The 13,872-nt window shown below is 34.5% G+C and overlaps 2 protein-coding genes across 6 annotated transcripts; one reads left to right on the plus strand and one right to left on the minus strand.

Annotated features, from left to right (window-relative positions):
* Positions 1-4,383: 4,383 nt before the first annotated feature.
* LOC105150067 (putative GTP-binding protein 6) lies at positions 4,384-7,581 on the minus strand. Of its 3 annotated transcripts, XM_087403890.1 has the most exons (5): positions 6,963-7,581; positions 6,494-6,593; positions 5,088-6,156; positions 4,798-4,984; positions 4,384-4,626 (listed from the first exon to the last, which is right to left on the minus strand). In XM_087403890.1, exons 3-5 carry the CDS (start codon positions 6,111-6,113, stop codon positions 4,400-4,402), a joined length of 1,440 nt encoding a protein of 479 aa, XP_087260016.1. In that variant the 5' UTR covers positions 6,114-6,156; positions 6,494-6,593; positions 6,963-7,581; the 3' UTR covers positions 4,384-4,399. The 3 variants fall into 3 exon arrangements, with proteins under 3 accessions (XP_087260016.1, XP_011061189.1, XP_087260015.1); XM_011062887.2 differs by lacking the exon at positions 6,494-6,593; XM_087403889.1 differs by lacking the exon at positions 6,494-6,593 and having other exon boundaries at positions 5,088-6,228.
* A 483-nt stretch (positions 7,582-8,064) lies between these two features.
* Positions 8,065-13,561, plus strand: LOC105150068 (rho guanine nucleotide exchange factor 38). Of its 3 annotated transcripts, none has more exons than XM_011062888.2 (9): positions 8,065-8,294; positions 8,398-8,575; positions 8,728-8,846; positions 8,958-10,412; positions 10,524-10,673; positions 10,899-11,519; positions 11,611-11,793; positions 11,868-12,476; positions 12,570-13,561. In XM_011062888.2, exons 1-9 carry the CDS (start codon positions 8,205-8,207, stop codon positions 12,762-12,764), a joined length of 3,600 nt encoding a protein of 1,199 aa, XP_011061190.1. In that variant the 5' UTR covers positions 8,065-8,204; the 3' UTR covers positions 12,765-13,561. The 3 variants fall into 3 exon arrangements, with proteins under 3 accessions (XP_011061190.1, XP_087260014.1, XP_087260013.1); XM_087403888.1 differs by having other exon boundaries at positions 8,086-8,294; positions 8,367-8,575; XM_087403887.1 differs by having other exon boundaries at positions 8,086-8,294; positions 8,373-8,575.
* Positions 13,562-13,872: the final 311 nt, after the last annotated feature.

Here is a 13,872-nt window from a genome sequence, read left to right on the forward strand (position 1 = left end):
AATAATTCGCAGGAAGGGAATCGCGTTGATCGTTTTGCGAAGGTATTCGCGAAGGTATTCCCTTACGCGAGGTCAATCGCGCACGAATTTTTTCGCGTCCCTTTGAAGTCAGCCGCTCAAACTCGAGAGTTACTAACCGAGCCGCGAATGTCGGCCGCAAAACAGGCCCCACCTTACGTTGCCGACTTCACACCTTAGGCATACCATGCCTCCTTTTAAGCGATTAAACATGGGAGAGCTTACATTTGCAAAAGTCAAACACCGTTGAACTCAATTTTCGTGTCTTTCAATTCCTAGACATTTCCTAGACACGATGACAGTGGATGTGAGAGTTGGATGTGAGAATATTTATGTATACGAGAAACGAAACATTCTAACGCATTTCCTATATTCTTCTGCGAGATACCTTGCGTACATCACGAAAATTTTTAAGCAGTTAAAAGTTAGTCTTGATAAAATTGATTTTTAAATTGTGAGACCAATATTTATAATTGATTCTTCAAGTCCGTCTTAGTTTCAAGATGTCATAAATCTATTGCAGATTCATATATATATATATATATATACAAGGTGAATCAGAGTCGTTAAACCAGCTTTTTATCCTATGAGAAAATAATTGACTGCACACGTTACAATTTAATTAGGCATGAAGTCGATAATTTTCTAATTGAACAAAAAGTTCAACGACTCTGATTCACCCTGTATAGTGTCTTAAGACATCTTATAATAAAGAACGGATTATATGAATATGCGTCTAAATCTCTTAATTATATAAATTAATTTCTTGTTAACAGCAAATGCAAGCAATAATCGAAACAAACGGATATGTGACTTGAAAGTTGCATTGGACAGTAGAGAGTTAAAAAATGATCGGCACCAACCGATCGGTGTTTCAGTTAAAGTCAATTAGCACCAGCCCTTGTTTGATCTGAGCTTCATTTAGCAGACAGCTTCGCAGTTTGCCCGGTGCGGCCGAACGACGCTTAAAACAATGCAAGTATCGGATTATGTTCGTTAGGTCCCGGGCCGATGATGGTGTCACTTTCGTTATTTATGCACGCGTACCAGCGTACGGCGGCGTTAGGTTTAATTTAATTTCCGCCGTTGATCTCGGAACGCTCGGCCGTGCCGTGCCGTGCAAAATACCGGAGCAAGCCGCCCGTAATTGAATCCGTAACGGCGAGCAAATCAGCACGACGGTCATTACGTTACACGAGCCGCGCACTCGGCGAGGCGATCGACGTTCGTTAGCCAATCGTTCGTTTAATTGCCGAGGGCAGGCGCGATAGGCTTCGGTCAAGCCGCAGCTTTGTATTTAAAGCGTGTTTAAATAAATACCGATCGGACCCGGGCTGGTAGCGACAATCTAATGGACCATCCCATCGTACCAAATCTCCATCACCGTTGCCACTTTTCCGGCGGGTTTGTTTTGGAGATAAGAAGAGAAATGTACCTGTTAATTGTTATTTTCCACTCAACAATTATTATTATTATTACAACTACATATATAACTGTAACATACGTATACTGTTGAGTGGAAAATTACAACTAGCAAGTACGTTACGTGTGACTTAATGTAGCTTTCTTTGATAAAGCTGCTCGGATGAACTCATCAATTAAAGGGAAGATCGCGACAACTTGAATCTACTGTATAGTGATATTTGACTATCTCGATATACATTTACTAGATATACATTAATATTGTTAATTTTATCTATCATGTTTTTATGATATGATTAATTTGTGAGTTAATGCTTTATCTAGTGTGCAAAACTACTATGCTTCGCTATTTCTATTAATTCAAGTTTACCTGTTGTAATCTAACTATTTGGCGAGCTAATAACAGCAGTTTTGCAGATCTTGCCATTTGCTTTGTATATGCCTGCATTGCAATAAAGAATTATGAATTATTAATATGCGGGGGTAGCGATGCTGATCTGTCATTTGGCTGACCATCACGATAATTAACTTTTACTTGACTCGCTTTAATAATCCAAACACAGCCTGTATCGCGTGCGTTTTGGTGCGTCGCGATTTCCGGCCACAAGAGCAGTCGTAACATTAGCGTAGCCGCGACAAATTTTGTGTGACAAATTTTGCGAGAGATACCCCTGTTTCCCTTTTCTCCCGTTTCATTCTCGATGGAGCTCGCTCCAAGAATTGTTAACGCGTTTCCCGAAAGCGAGTGTGCGCGCGAAATTAGCGCGAGCGACGTTCCGCGCTACAAGCGGGTTCCGATCGAGATAATGAAAATTAACGACGTTAAAGCGCCATCACGCCTGCAATTAATTATCGCCACGATCCGCGCTGCCGATCGGCCCACACGGTGCCCGTCGCCGGACTCTCTTCTACGCTATTGCTACAACATAATCGCGATATCAATCCTTCATTAATTCCCACAACCAAAGGACGACGCGCGGAGAGAGTCCGGGACTGGGACTCTTCCTCCGCGCGGCGCGATTAATTCTGCCAGGGCACTTTATAAGGCTACACACAGGGTGTCCCGCCGTCACCGGATATTAATGACGCGTTACTCGGGTTAGTACGTACTGGAGAGTTTTACAGTCGAGAATCGCCCGCATAGAACGGAGTCACTGTCGCGACTCGTTGAGAATCACCCTCTGATTCGCATTCGTTTAACATTTCCTCGACTGAGTTTTACGACGGTAAAATTGTGCTCATTGTCGGCGTACAGCTATTCGGCGCAGAAAGACAGAAGTTGGTATGAACTATAGAGATTATAACGAATGGATTAAGTTCCTCGATAAAAATTTAGATAAAAAAGAGAGAGCATTTTTTTCATTGTGAAAAAAAATCTCGTTCTGCTATTGTCATATAAAATTATCAGGACACCCTTTGGACGCGCAGAGCCATCGAGTTCTATGAATTATACATCGCGCCGTGACGGCACCCTCGTCGTGAAGTTTCTTTCGCGATGGTTGATCGCCGACACACTCGCACGAGCGAAGAGATAAAGCAAACAAACGGAACTCTTAATAAAACGACGGCGATAACTAAACGGGGCGATCTTTTCCATCGGGCAACGATCCAGACGTAAATCGATTGTCTTGCCAAATTTCAGACCACATATCTCTATGTGAAAGCCTGAAGTACCGTTCCTTTTTTGAAGATTCTTCTTCTTATTTCAGTGCTTCTCGCCAGAGATACATATGCCATCTGCAACGTTGAAATAGCATCGTATTTTCCTTGGTCGAGAAGCACGAAGTCATGTGAGGAATACATTAAATTTTTATTTAAAAAAAATGGAAGTGTTAATAAAAAGTTTAAAAATTTACAATTCGTTGAATAGGTTTTAATTTTTTCCGTCAAAAGGATATTAATATTTATACGACGGTATGATATGATCAATTATTATGGCCTCAGAAACGAGAAAATTTATGGAAATTCCTCTGACAAAATGCATTTTTGTTGGATTATATATGTAATTATGAAATGCTCTTGAAAGCATGGAACTTTTAAAAAATAAAGTTTTATGATTTTATTTAGAATAAAAAATTATTTAGACTCATATTGAATAATTCTTTAAATCTTCTCATATTTTACAAAAAATAATTAACTTTTATTTTGTTCGTTAAATCTATTTTAATATTTTTTTGTAATTGTTTCGTATAGAATGCAATTTATTGAGAACGTCCCTTTTTCTTTTAATCGACGACAGCATTTGTGAATATCAATGGGAATATTACAAAGTTGAAAAGTTCAGAGTACAAACGACAAGCTTCGCTTTAAGTATGAAATCCTATTTACAAAGCAAACTTTACAAATTGTATACTTGCATCGCCTGTGCCTAAGTACCATGATAAAGTCTTTAATCTCGTTAATAGCTCTAACTCTCAGATACTCTCAGTTGAAATTTTAAGTCGTGTCGTCTGCCGATTGCAGAGAAACACGTGCTGAGCACGTGTACATGCCGAGCTGTAAAAAGAAATGACTTCTTGGCAGCATGCCGCGCCCAAGGATATTTCTAAGATTTTCAAGTGCGTTCTGTATGCGTGATTCATTCAAACAAAAAACATTTTCAGTTCACATATTTATATGTAAATTGAATTCTCCGATAAAAATGGCGATACATATGTTTTTATCTTTTTTTCTGTCATACATTTTTAATAGTAAATTACTGCTCGTGAATTATGCAATTTAGTATTAAAGACTTTTAATATGACACAAGGAATGTAAAATAGTCTTTTGTAGAAGAAAATTGTTTATAAAATTATGATATTGTTAAATATTACTCAAATATCATGATTGATAGATAATCTATACGTATATAATCCTTTTAATCGTAAAAAATAGATAAGGCTCACAATAGAAAATACCTCTTTCTATCACGTAAAAAGAAGAGAACATTGAAAAACAGTAAAGTGTGGTATAAAACTTTTTATTGTTTTAAAAATTTCCTGAACTTTTGAATGTCGACCGCAGTGGCAATCACTTCCATAATTAAATACTGAGTGTCGTTCGGATCTGATTCGGCATTCGTCACTGTCGTCATTTTATACAACCAGCTAGCCGCAGAACTGCCTACTTTTACCCTTACACGTATGCTTAATAATCCAGTAGAGGCTAAAAGGACCTCCTGTATCTTCAAGCGCAACAAATCGATTCCTGTAAATATTAAATTGTTTTAAAGTTATTACGCTCAAATTGCATCTAGCGGATTCATTAAAGCCCATACATAAAAGCTTGTAGCAATGTTACTGCAATATTTCTGGAATGTTGCAACTTTGCTCGAATAATTTATACTGTATAGACAACGACAATAAATTCTGATCGCACCTGTCAGATCTTTAGCGGAGACGGCAATTACATCCTTGGGTATGCAGTCGCTTTGAACAAGATCGCACTTATTGGCGACGTCGATTATTGGACGAGCGTCCAACATGGGTTTTATCGTCTGTTGGACATGTTGATATTGCGCCTTCATATCAGGATGACTGACATCGTATATGTGAACTACTACGTCCTAGGAAAAAGAATTCTTAAATTAGGAAATTTTTGTAAAAGAAAAAAAATAACAGCAACTAGCAAGAGAGAAGAGAGGAAGAGATAATATAAAACCAACGTACAGCGATCATAGCATCCTCTAGAGTCACAATAAATGGTTCAATCAGAGTTTCCGGCACATCTTGAATAAACCCAATAGTATCCATGTACAAAATTTTTAACCTGTTGGGTAAAATGCCTTGATGCGCGGTTGTGTCAAGGGTTGCGAATAATTTGTCTCTAGGTTGTAGAGAATTATCATCCGTGAGCACTTTTATTAAGGAAGTTTTTCCTGCGTTTGTGTAACCGACTACAGCGACCGTGGGAAAGCCGTGCTTCTTACGGTGACTCCTGATTGTTCGTCGATGCTGCTGCAGCTTCTTCAATTCGTTTTTCAATTTCTTCTCTTTGCTATCGAGTAACAATTTTGTCTCCTCCGTCACGTTTATCGCGCCACTGCGGGTAATGCACGTTTCAAATATTTTTTTCCGAATGTACGGTATCTCCGCTAAGGCTACCTGCAGCCTTGCCTCTGCAGTCTTCGCATGTTCACGAAATATGTGAATGACTATGGAATAACGATCATACACTGGTAGACCAAAGATCTTTTCCAGTTCGCTGATTTGGACAAATTTCAACTGATTAGTGCTAATAAATATGGCAGTGGGGTTTGGACATTGTCTTAAGTCCTTCTTTAGATTCTCAATCGCGCCGGTTCCCAGCAGATGCTTCCTCTGTAATGTAAGTAACGGGGAGTACTTTGTTCCAACTACACACCAATTAGGTAGAGTATTTATTAGTGCTACAGCTTCAGCCATTTGTAGTTCTGGCGAAGTGTTTCTCTTTTTATCTCTACCCCATTTTATATAGGGTTGTAAAATAAACGTCCTGTGTCCACCAACTGCAATGCCTAAATAACGACTAGTGATCTTGACGTATGCGTTTTGCTTCTTCTCATCTTCTTCAGATAGATATTCTTCGGAGTTGTGATTCAAACGGCAAATAATATTTTGTAGCAATATTCCTGATCTCTTATCTACTGTATCAACTTTGTTAAATACTTGTAGATTCCGTTGTGTAATATTTATAATCTTGTGTATGCAATGCATTTTATAAAAATATTGTCAGTCCCAAAAGTTAATATAACAATCACTAAATTGTACAAAATATTTAATGTCATTGTAGTATCATTATGTATATATAAGATCATTTTTTGTTCCCTTGCTTCAAATGTGACACAATGAAAAAAATTAAATATTTGAGAAAAGAGAAAAATTTATTTTTCTACTTAACAGGAAATTATTGACTAATAAAAAGAATATATTCTTAGAAACATAATCAAATGCTACTTTTGTCATTTTTCTTTCCCAATTTTTGAAAACCATCTTTTTTAATTGCAACAATTTTTGATATTCTAAAAATTATAATAAATATGGAACTATTCATCAAAACTGACTAACTTGAAATATTACTAATAATTTATATTTACCTTGATTAGGTATGATTAAATTCAAAATAAGACAATTTCTTTTTCAAACTTCGATCATCAAAACTGTTTTAAATCTAAATATTTTCTGTAGAAGACTTTCCTTTTTATTTACAAAAACAATACAATTAAAAATATGTCACTCTCGTAGAAAGTAAGTATTATAATCTCTTTAAAAACTTTAAGAATGACACAAGTACTATTTGGTGGTCGGACTGTGAATTAGTTCGCTTAAGTTGGTTTACTTTTGATTAATAGAATAATCTTCATCTAACTCATTTATAATAATAATAATTCAAAAACATTTTTTGTGTCATTTTTAAAGAAAAGGAATAATTTAATCTTCTTTAATTTTTATGAGTTGTGCGAAAACATAAAATAAATAAATATATAAGAGAAACGATTTACATAGGTATTAAAAGTTATAAATAATGAAAGAGAAATCACACAAATCCATTCATTATTTTATTACTCTTTATTATTTTCTATGAAAGATGATCCATTTGTGCGAGGTTATGTCAGCTGTCCTAACCTCACTACTGACAAAAATAGGTCTAGATACATCAATTAATGCTCGACTACGACTTTTTTGCATGATGTAACTTTGCACATAAGAACTATCGATGCATACGATATTGACACATGTATGTACTAAATATACGTCGTTCTAATTACACGAAATAAATAAAGAACGATAAACGCGACATCGATCTCCGCTGACTCCGCAATCCGCACAACCGGCTCAGCTGATTCCACGAATACTACGTGACATAACACTTGATACGCGCGACACGCAGCTCGTACATGAAGTGACGTAAAGCATAAAGTACGTTGTTAAAAAAAAACACTTGAACTTATATTTCCGACAATTATCACGATTATCTTGAATTTCAAATATAAACTTATTTGAAATTTATAAATATTATTCTATTTATCTTATTATTATTCTATATTCTCAATTTCTGTATTTGTAAAATATTAAATTTTGCATAAATAATTATTCAAGGCGTTCGAACATTTTGCACTTATTTTGTTTATAAACGAAGTTTTGAATGCTAAAAAAATTTTTTATGATTAATAGTGAATTCGGTTGGACGCATTCGTGCGCACTGGTGCATATTAAAACCATTGTTACTGATTTAATCTGAGTGTAAAAGTGAAACGCTATATATTTCGAATTTAAAAAACATATTTTACCTAAGTATTGAAGATTTCGTGATTTATACCATTTTTATATTTTAACCCGTTTCTATATTTATATTAAACACATTTTTACATTAATTTACATACGATGACTTTAATATATACCAGTACGCACTGCATTCAATCTAATTCGCTATAAAATCTTGATTGCTGACAGAAATATTTAAATTTTCTTGTTCGACATTGTCATTGATCGTTATCAATTATCTATTTTCTCAGACAACATACTCTAATTGCGAAAAATATTAATATTTCATTCATTTATTCGACACGTGGACGGTTTTTCCTTCAATAATGGTACATAATTTAATCGCTACGTAATTCAATTCCACGCAATAATAACGTATGCCACGTGACAGCCACTTATCGGAGCAGTATCGGCTGTCAGGCGCCTTGCTAACTCGCTACGCCACACCACTGGCTGGCCCAGGCTGGCCTGGTTCGCCACTACTCGAGTGTTATATACTGGACGGATTGCAAGTTCAACGGATGCGAGTGTGTCGCAGCGGAAATGGAGCCGGGAACGCTGGCGAGGGTGCTACACGATTTCTTTACCATCGTCGATGAAGAGCTGAGTCTTCCCAAGGGACAATATTTCGTGGTACTAACAAACGCTTGACGCCTAACCTAACGAGCCTAGTCTAACGAGCAGTCAAGTGTAAACAGCTGAAAGTGATAGGCTTGGTCTGTTATCCTCGTTTCAGATACACAAGATCATAGACAAGCACTGGTGCCATGGTCAATCACAAGACAAAGTCGGCAAGTTTCCCTTAAATCACCTACATAAAGTGGAAATTCCTCCTTTTGGTGAAACAGAAAGACTGTTTGTTTCTATAGCCACCTTTCCCGGACAAGAAGTGGGAGATTTGTCTTTTGCAGAAGGTAAGCTTATTGATATAAGACATGCTGTTGCATCATGAATTTTTTAAAGGATACTAGATTAATTGTTTTAACAAAAGTGAGAAGACAATAATAGATTTTAAGTTTCAATATTGTAAATAGTATTTGAAAAACAGAAATTCTCTTATTATTAGGAGAACTCATAATTGGAGTCAGGGACATAGGTTCAGGATGGTGCATGGGCAGAATAGATTCCAAAAATGGAATTTTCCCATTAACACATACATGGGAATTGGATACAACATTAATAAAGGTAGAATATATTAAAGATATTAGAGATATTGAAGATATTAAAAGAGATTGTATCATATTTATGTATCAATTGTGTACAAAATTGTTTATTAACAAGGATACTTTTTACTAGAAAACAAAAAATAAATCAATAAGGAAAAGAGCTAAGGTAAAAACAACACTAAAGGCACAACTCGACGAAGAATTAGATTTAACTGCAGGCGAGATGGTCGTTGTCACAGAAATTTTGGATGATGGTTGGTGTCGTGGAGTTACGGAAGATGGTAGAGAAGGCATAATCCCTGAAGGGTTTATATCCTACATAGAAGAAGATCAGGATATAATTAATCAAGGACAAATTACATGTACAACTGAGAACAATTTTACATCTTTCTCGACAGTTCACAATGATACAATTTATAAAGATTTTGGTGAAACCTCTGTAAATTCTTATGCAAACTTGCCTACTGAACCTACTCCAAATTACTTTGATTTGTTTCCAGAGGTGTTGCCAACAACTAATAATACAGACAGCACACAGTATAATAGTCATACAAATTCAGTTGATATTAAACCATATGCTATAACATTATATCCATTTAATGCACAGTTTCCAAATGAGCTGAGCTTTGGAGCCGGCGAAGTAGTGCATCTCACTAGATACATTGATACTGAGTGGTTAGAGGGTACGATCGATACTACTAAAGGTATTTTTCCATTATCTTACGTCAACATAATAGTCGATTGTGCAGAAGCAAAGCAGCATCAAGTCCAATCTGAAGTAATTCCTGCAAAAAAAGATGCTTTGGAACCGAATACTACTGTAAAAGTGTTATATACTTTTGATGCACAAATGAATGGCGATTTAAATGTCCACGAGAGCGAGAGTGTCACTGTGTTGGAAATGACTAATGAGGATTGGGTGAAAGTGAAAAATAAGAATGGTTTAGTTGGTTTGTGTCCACGAGAATATTTGAGCTCCGAACCGATATCCGAATATTCATTGAATAGTTTGCAGGAATCAAATTTAGAAGACTTTGAAGATTTTGTGATGATTAGACATAAGGAAGCGAACGTTGTTGTGAATGAGGAACCGAAGAGAATGTCGCAACCGCACAGACCAGCACCACCTGCTCCTGCTCCAGGCAGAGTGCCATTACAGAAAGAGACTATTGTAAATGGAGAAGTATCTGCTAAAAAAGAAACGTGGGAAAACGAGTTTTCAATCAATAATACTGTAAATATGAAACAAAAGAATGCAGATCAACGTCAAAATGTAATATCGGAATTAGTTATAACTGAAAAAGAATATGTTCGTGATCTGAAATTAACATACGAAACATTTAATTTACATAATCCAAGTTTTCTCGAATCAAAGGGGATCGATGTTGCTACGTTGTTTGGGAATATTTTGGAAGTTATTCATGTTGCCGAGGAATTGTTGGATATGATTTTGAGAGCTATGAAAGGTTGTGATGAAAATTTACAAACAGTTGGGCCTTGTTTCGTGAAAATGGCCGAGAAATTGAAAAGTGTTTATGTTAAGTATTGTGGGAATCATGAAGCTGCGTTAGCATTGTTGAAAAAGGTTTATATATATATAATTTAATCGAAATTTTTAATTGAAAATTATATACTAATGTAAGGTTTATGGTTATTTGAAGTTAGGATTATTTATATCGAATCATTTGTATTTTAGTATGAAAGTAATGAAGAGATCATGAAAGTATTTAACAAGGGTATTGAGACATTACGTCGTCGGATCGCATGTTTTGATATGAGCTCCATTTTGATAAAGCCAATTCAAAGAATTGTAAAGTATCCTCTAATGTTATATGAATTAATAAAGGTAAGTAATCGCGTTAGTTACACAAAATACAAAGAATATAAATAGATTATTTAGAAGATAGTAGAAGTTTAATTTTGAAATATATATTTTAATGAAGTTACCAATTGATATATATCAATTTCAGCAGCATTTGTGAAATTGAATTCAGATAAATATTTATACGCATTTATATATTCAAAGTTATATTGCATTATAATATTTTCCTGTATAGAAAATAATTTTTAGTGTACAGAAGACAATCATCCAGATAAAGCAGCCATAATGGAGGCGTGGGAGGCTATGACAAATGTGGCCAGTTATATCAATGAATACAAACGGAGAAGAGATATCGTATCAAAGTATTTAGATAATGATAATACTTTATTTAGTAAAATGTCAAAATTAAGTATGCATTCTGTAGCAAAAATGTCAACAAGACTTAGCACACGATTGTCGGCGAGTTTAGGATTGACAAACGTTGCGAGCGACACCGAATTTGAGGAGCTCGAGAAACAATTTCGATCTATAGAGAAATGTACATGGCAATTGGTGAAAGATATTGAGCAATGTATTACGTATCTGAGTGATGAAGCTATATCCGGTGAAGCGATAGCTGAATTGCTAGTTCATTATTATCAGGGAAGTCCAACTGCTGAGGTGAAAAAGTTGCAGGACATAAGAGCTATAATTTGGTCACAATACATACAGGACTTTAAGTCATATATCGAGAAGACAGTTAGCACCCCGTTACATTTTTTAGCGACATTGTTAGAAGGGCCAGCGATGTTGGTATCAAAGAGGCATGATAAGTTGTTGGATTACGACGCCGCTATTTCAAAGAGTGAGAAATATAAAGAATCAAAAATTGTAATTATGTTACTTAATAAAAAATAAATTTTTATTGTAAATCTTTTTTATTATTTTTTCATAATTTTATCTGATTCATTTTATGTTTCAGATACAAGAAGAATTATTTACTGCTAAGAGTAATTACGAAGCTCTGAATCAACAATTGTTGGAAGAATTACCTATTTTGTTGGATGCCGCAGCTAACATTTTGGTTAATTGTATAAATGCTTTTGCTGGCGCCCGAAAATTATTAAGCGGAAAAATTACGAAGCAATATATATCTCTTTGCGAGGTATTAAAACTTTAATAGAAAATTTTCAGTCTAATATAATTCGAGAATGAAAGAAACATAATTTTCTATTTTAGACAACACCGCATCTATCGTCACAAGATGTGCTGGAATCATTTCTTGTAAATCATAATTTAATATGGAATCAAATAACGCGTTTTGCGTTTGCTGGTACGAATGCCCGAATAGACGAGGATCAAACGCAATTGTCTAAACAAACCGAAGAGCAGAGATCTTCGCTCAGAGAAAAATACACCGCGGACAAATTATATGTAGTGGTTGAGGACATTGCCAGTACATCTACATTGGAAGTGGATGCTACGAGAGGTACGTTGATCGGAGTTATAAAAAAGCAGGATCCAATGGGAAATCCGGCGAGATGGTACGTCGACACTGGAGTCACTCAAGGATTCTTACCATCTCAAAAACTGAGACCGGTTCAGCGACAGAGTCAGCATCATGATCAAATCACATCGGATGTCGCTGCTGCCGGCAGAAAAAGTGCTAGCCCTCCAAATTTGATGTCGTTGGATTCTCCAGAGAAAGAAATCAAGAAAGTGTTTTCGTCGCATCTACAGGATTTGCTTTCATTGGATCAAGAAACAAAAGCATATCACAATTACAGTAATGTTCCCGAAACGCCAAGAGTTCAGGTGTATCAGAATATACAGAATATACATGGCGAAGTTAGTATAATATTCTAATATAATAGAATATTAATAATTTTCTAATATCTTTCGGAATAATAATATCTTTACTTTAACATGATAAAATTTTAGTTTTACTATGCGATATATGATTTTGCTGGAAACATGCCGGGCACGTTGCCTATTACTAACGGCCAAGCGCTGAGACTGCTCAGACCTCATGATGAAAAAGGAAATGATGAATGGTGGCTGGTAGAGAATCGTAATGGTAAACAAGGCTACGTTCCACGGAATTATTTAAGCTCGCCTATTAAACCAAAGTCATAACGATGAACTTAAGATTAAGCACAATTTTACATTTATAGCGTTGCAATTTTATTTGCTGGGATCTGATAATTAATTCGATTGCAGAATTATTAATCATTGATAGAAATTATTACTATCAATTTATCAATATTTGAGTTTTTTTATGATTATCTCATAAAAAATGTTATTATTGATATTGTATGTTAAGAAAGAAACCTTTTAAAATGTTTTATCTGATCTGATTAAACGTAAAGATCTCAAAAAGATAATTAATCGAAATATATTATTAGATATTTACATCAATACTCGAAAATAACATTTCAAATTTCTTACTAGTACTTAGGTTTATATACTATTTGATTTATACACTTTTTAAGATTTTTACATACGTATTGAATTATCGATTTATTATATTCATGTATAAATGTATTAAATATGATATATGCATGTATAAAAGATAACGTTTAATCAGAAAGAAAATTTTTTTTGTAACAATTGGATTGTTATTTTTACTTGTACAGAATTGCTAACTGATATTAATAATTGATATTATAATACAAAAAATTGCACGTTCTTGCCTAACAAAATTGTGATCCAATAGACCATTTTTGTAACAAATAATATATGCCTCTCAGTATACATACATAAACTTGTGATAATTTTTTTATTTGTAAATTTAATCATATTTTAATTATACGATCGATTTTTTACGTGCAATTTTTAATGTATATTTGTATATAATGTTAAATTTCTCGAAAATTGTATATTAAATGTGAATATTTACGATAAATACAATAATAAAAATGTTACAAAAAGAATACTGATCCAGTAACTTAATTATAACCGATATTATCTTAGTTGTATGTAGCAATGAATTAAACTGTTTTATCAATAATTTATTTAAAGTAAATAATACTTACTATTCAAGAAATAATATATTGTTATGTCATTAAGATTACTTGGATTACGTAGCTAGTGCAATGAATATCATATCTTGCTTGTTGAAAAGTAAGATTTTTTTCTGATTTTTTTCTTAATAATCGTTTTTATTACTATATTTACAATCCTCGACAATTTAATTAAATGCAACATATATAACAAATTCGAAATATTTGGTGTAGATTATAAA

Source organism: Acromyrmex echinatior, chromosome 3 (genome assembly GCF_024713525.1).
Source record: "Acromyrmex echinatior isolate Ae372 chromosome 3, ASM2471352v2, whole genome shotgun sequence".
Taxonomy (NCBI): Eukaryota; Metazoa; Arthropoda; class Insecta; order Hymenoptera; family Formicidae; genus Acromyrmex; species Acromyrmex echinatior.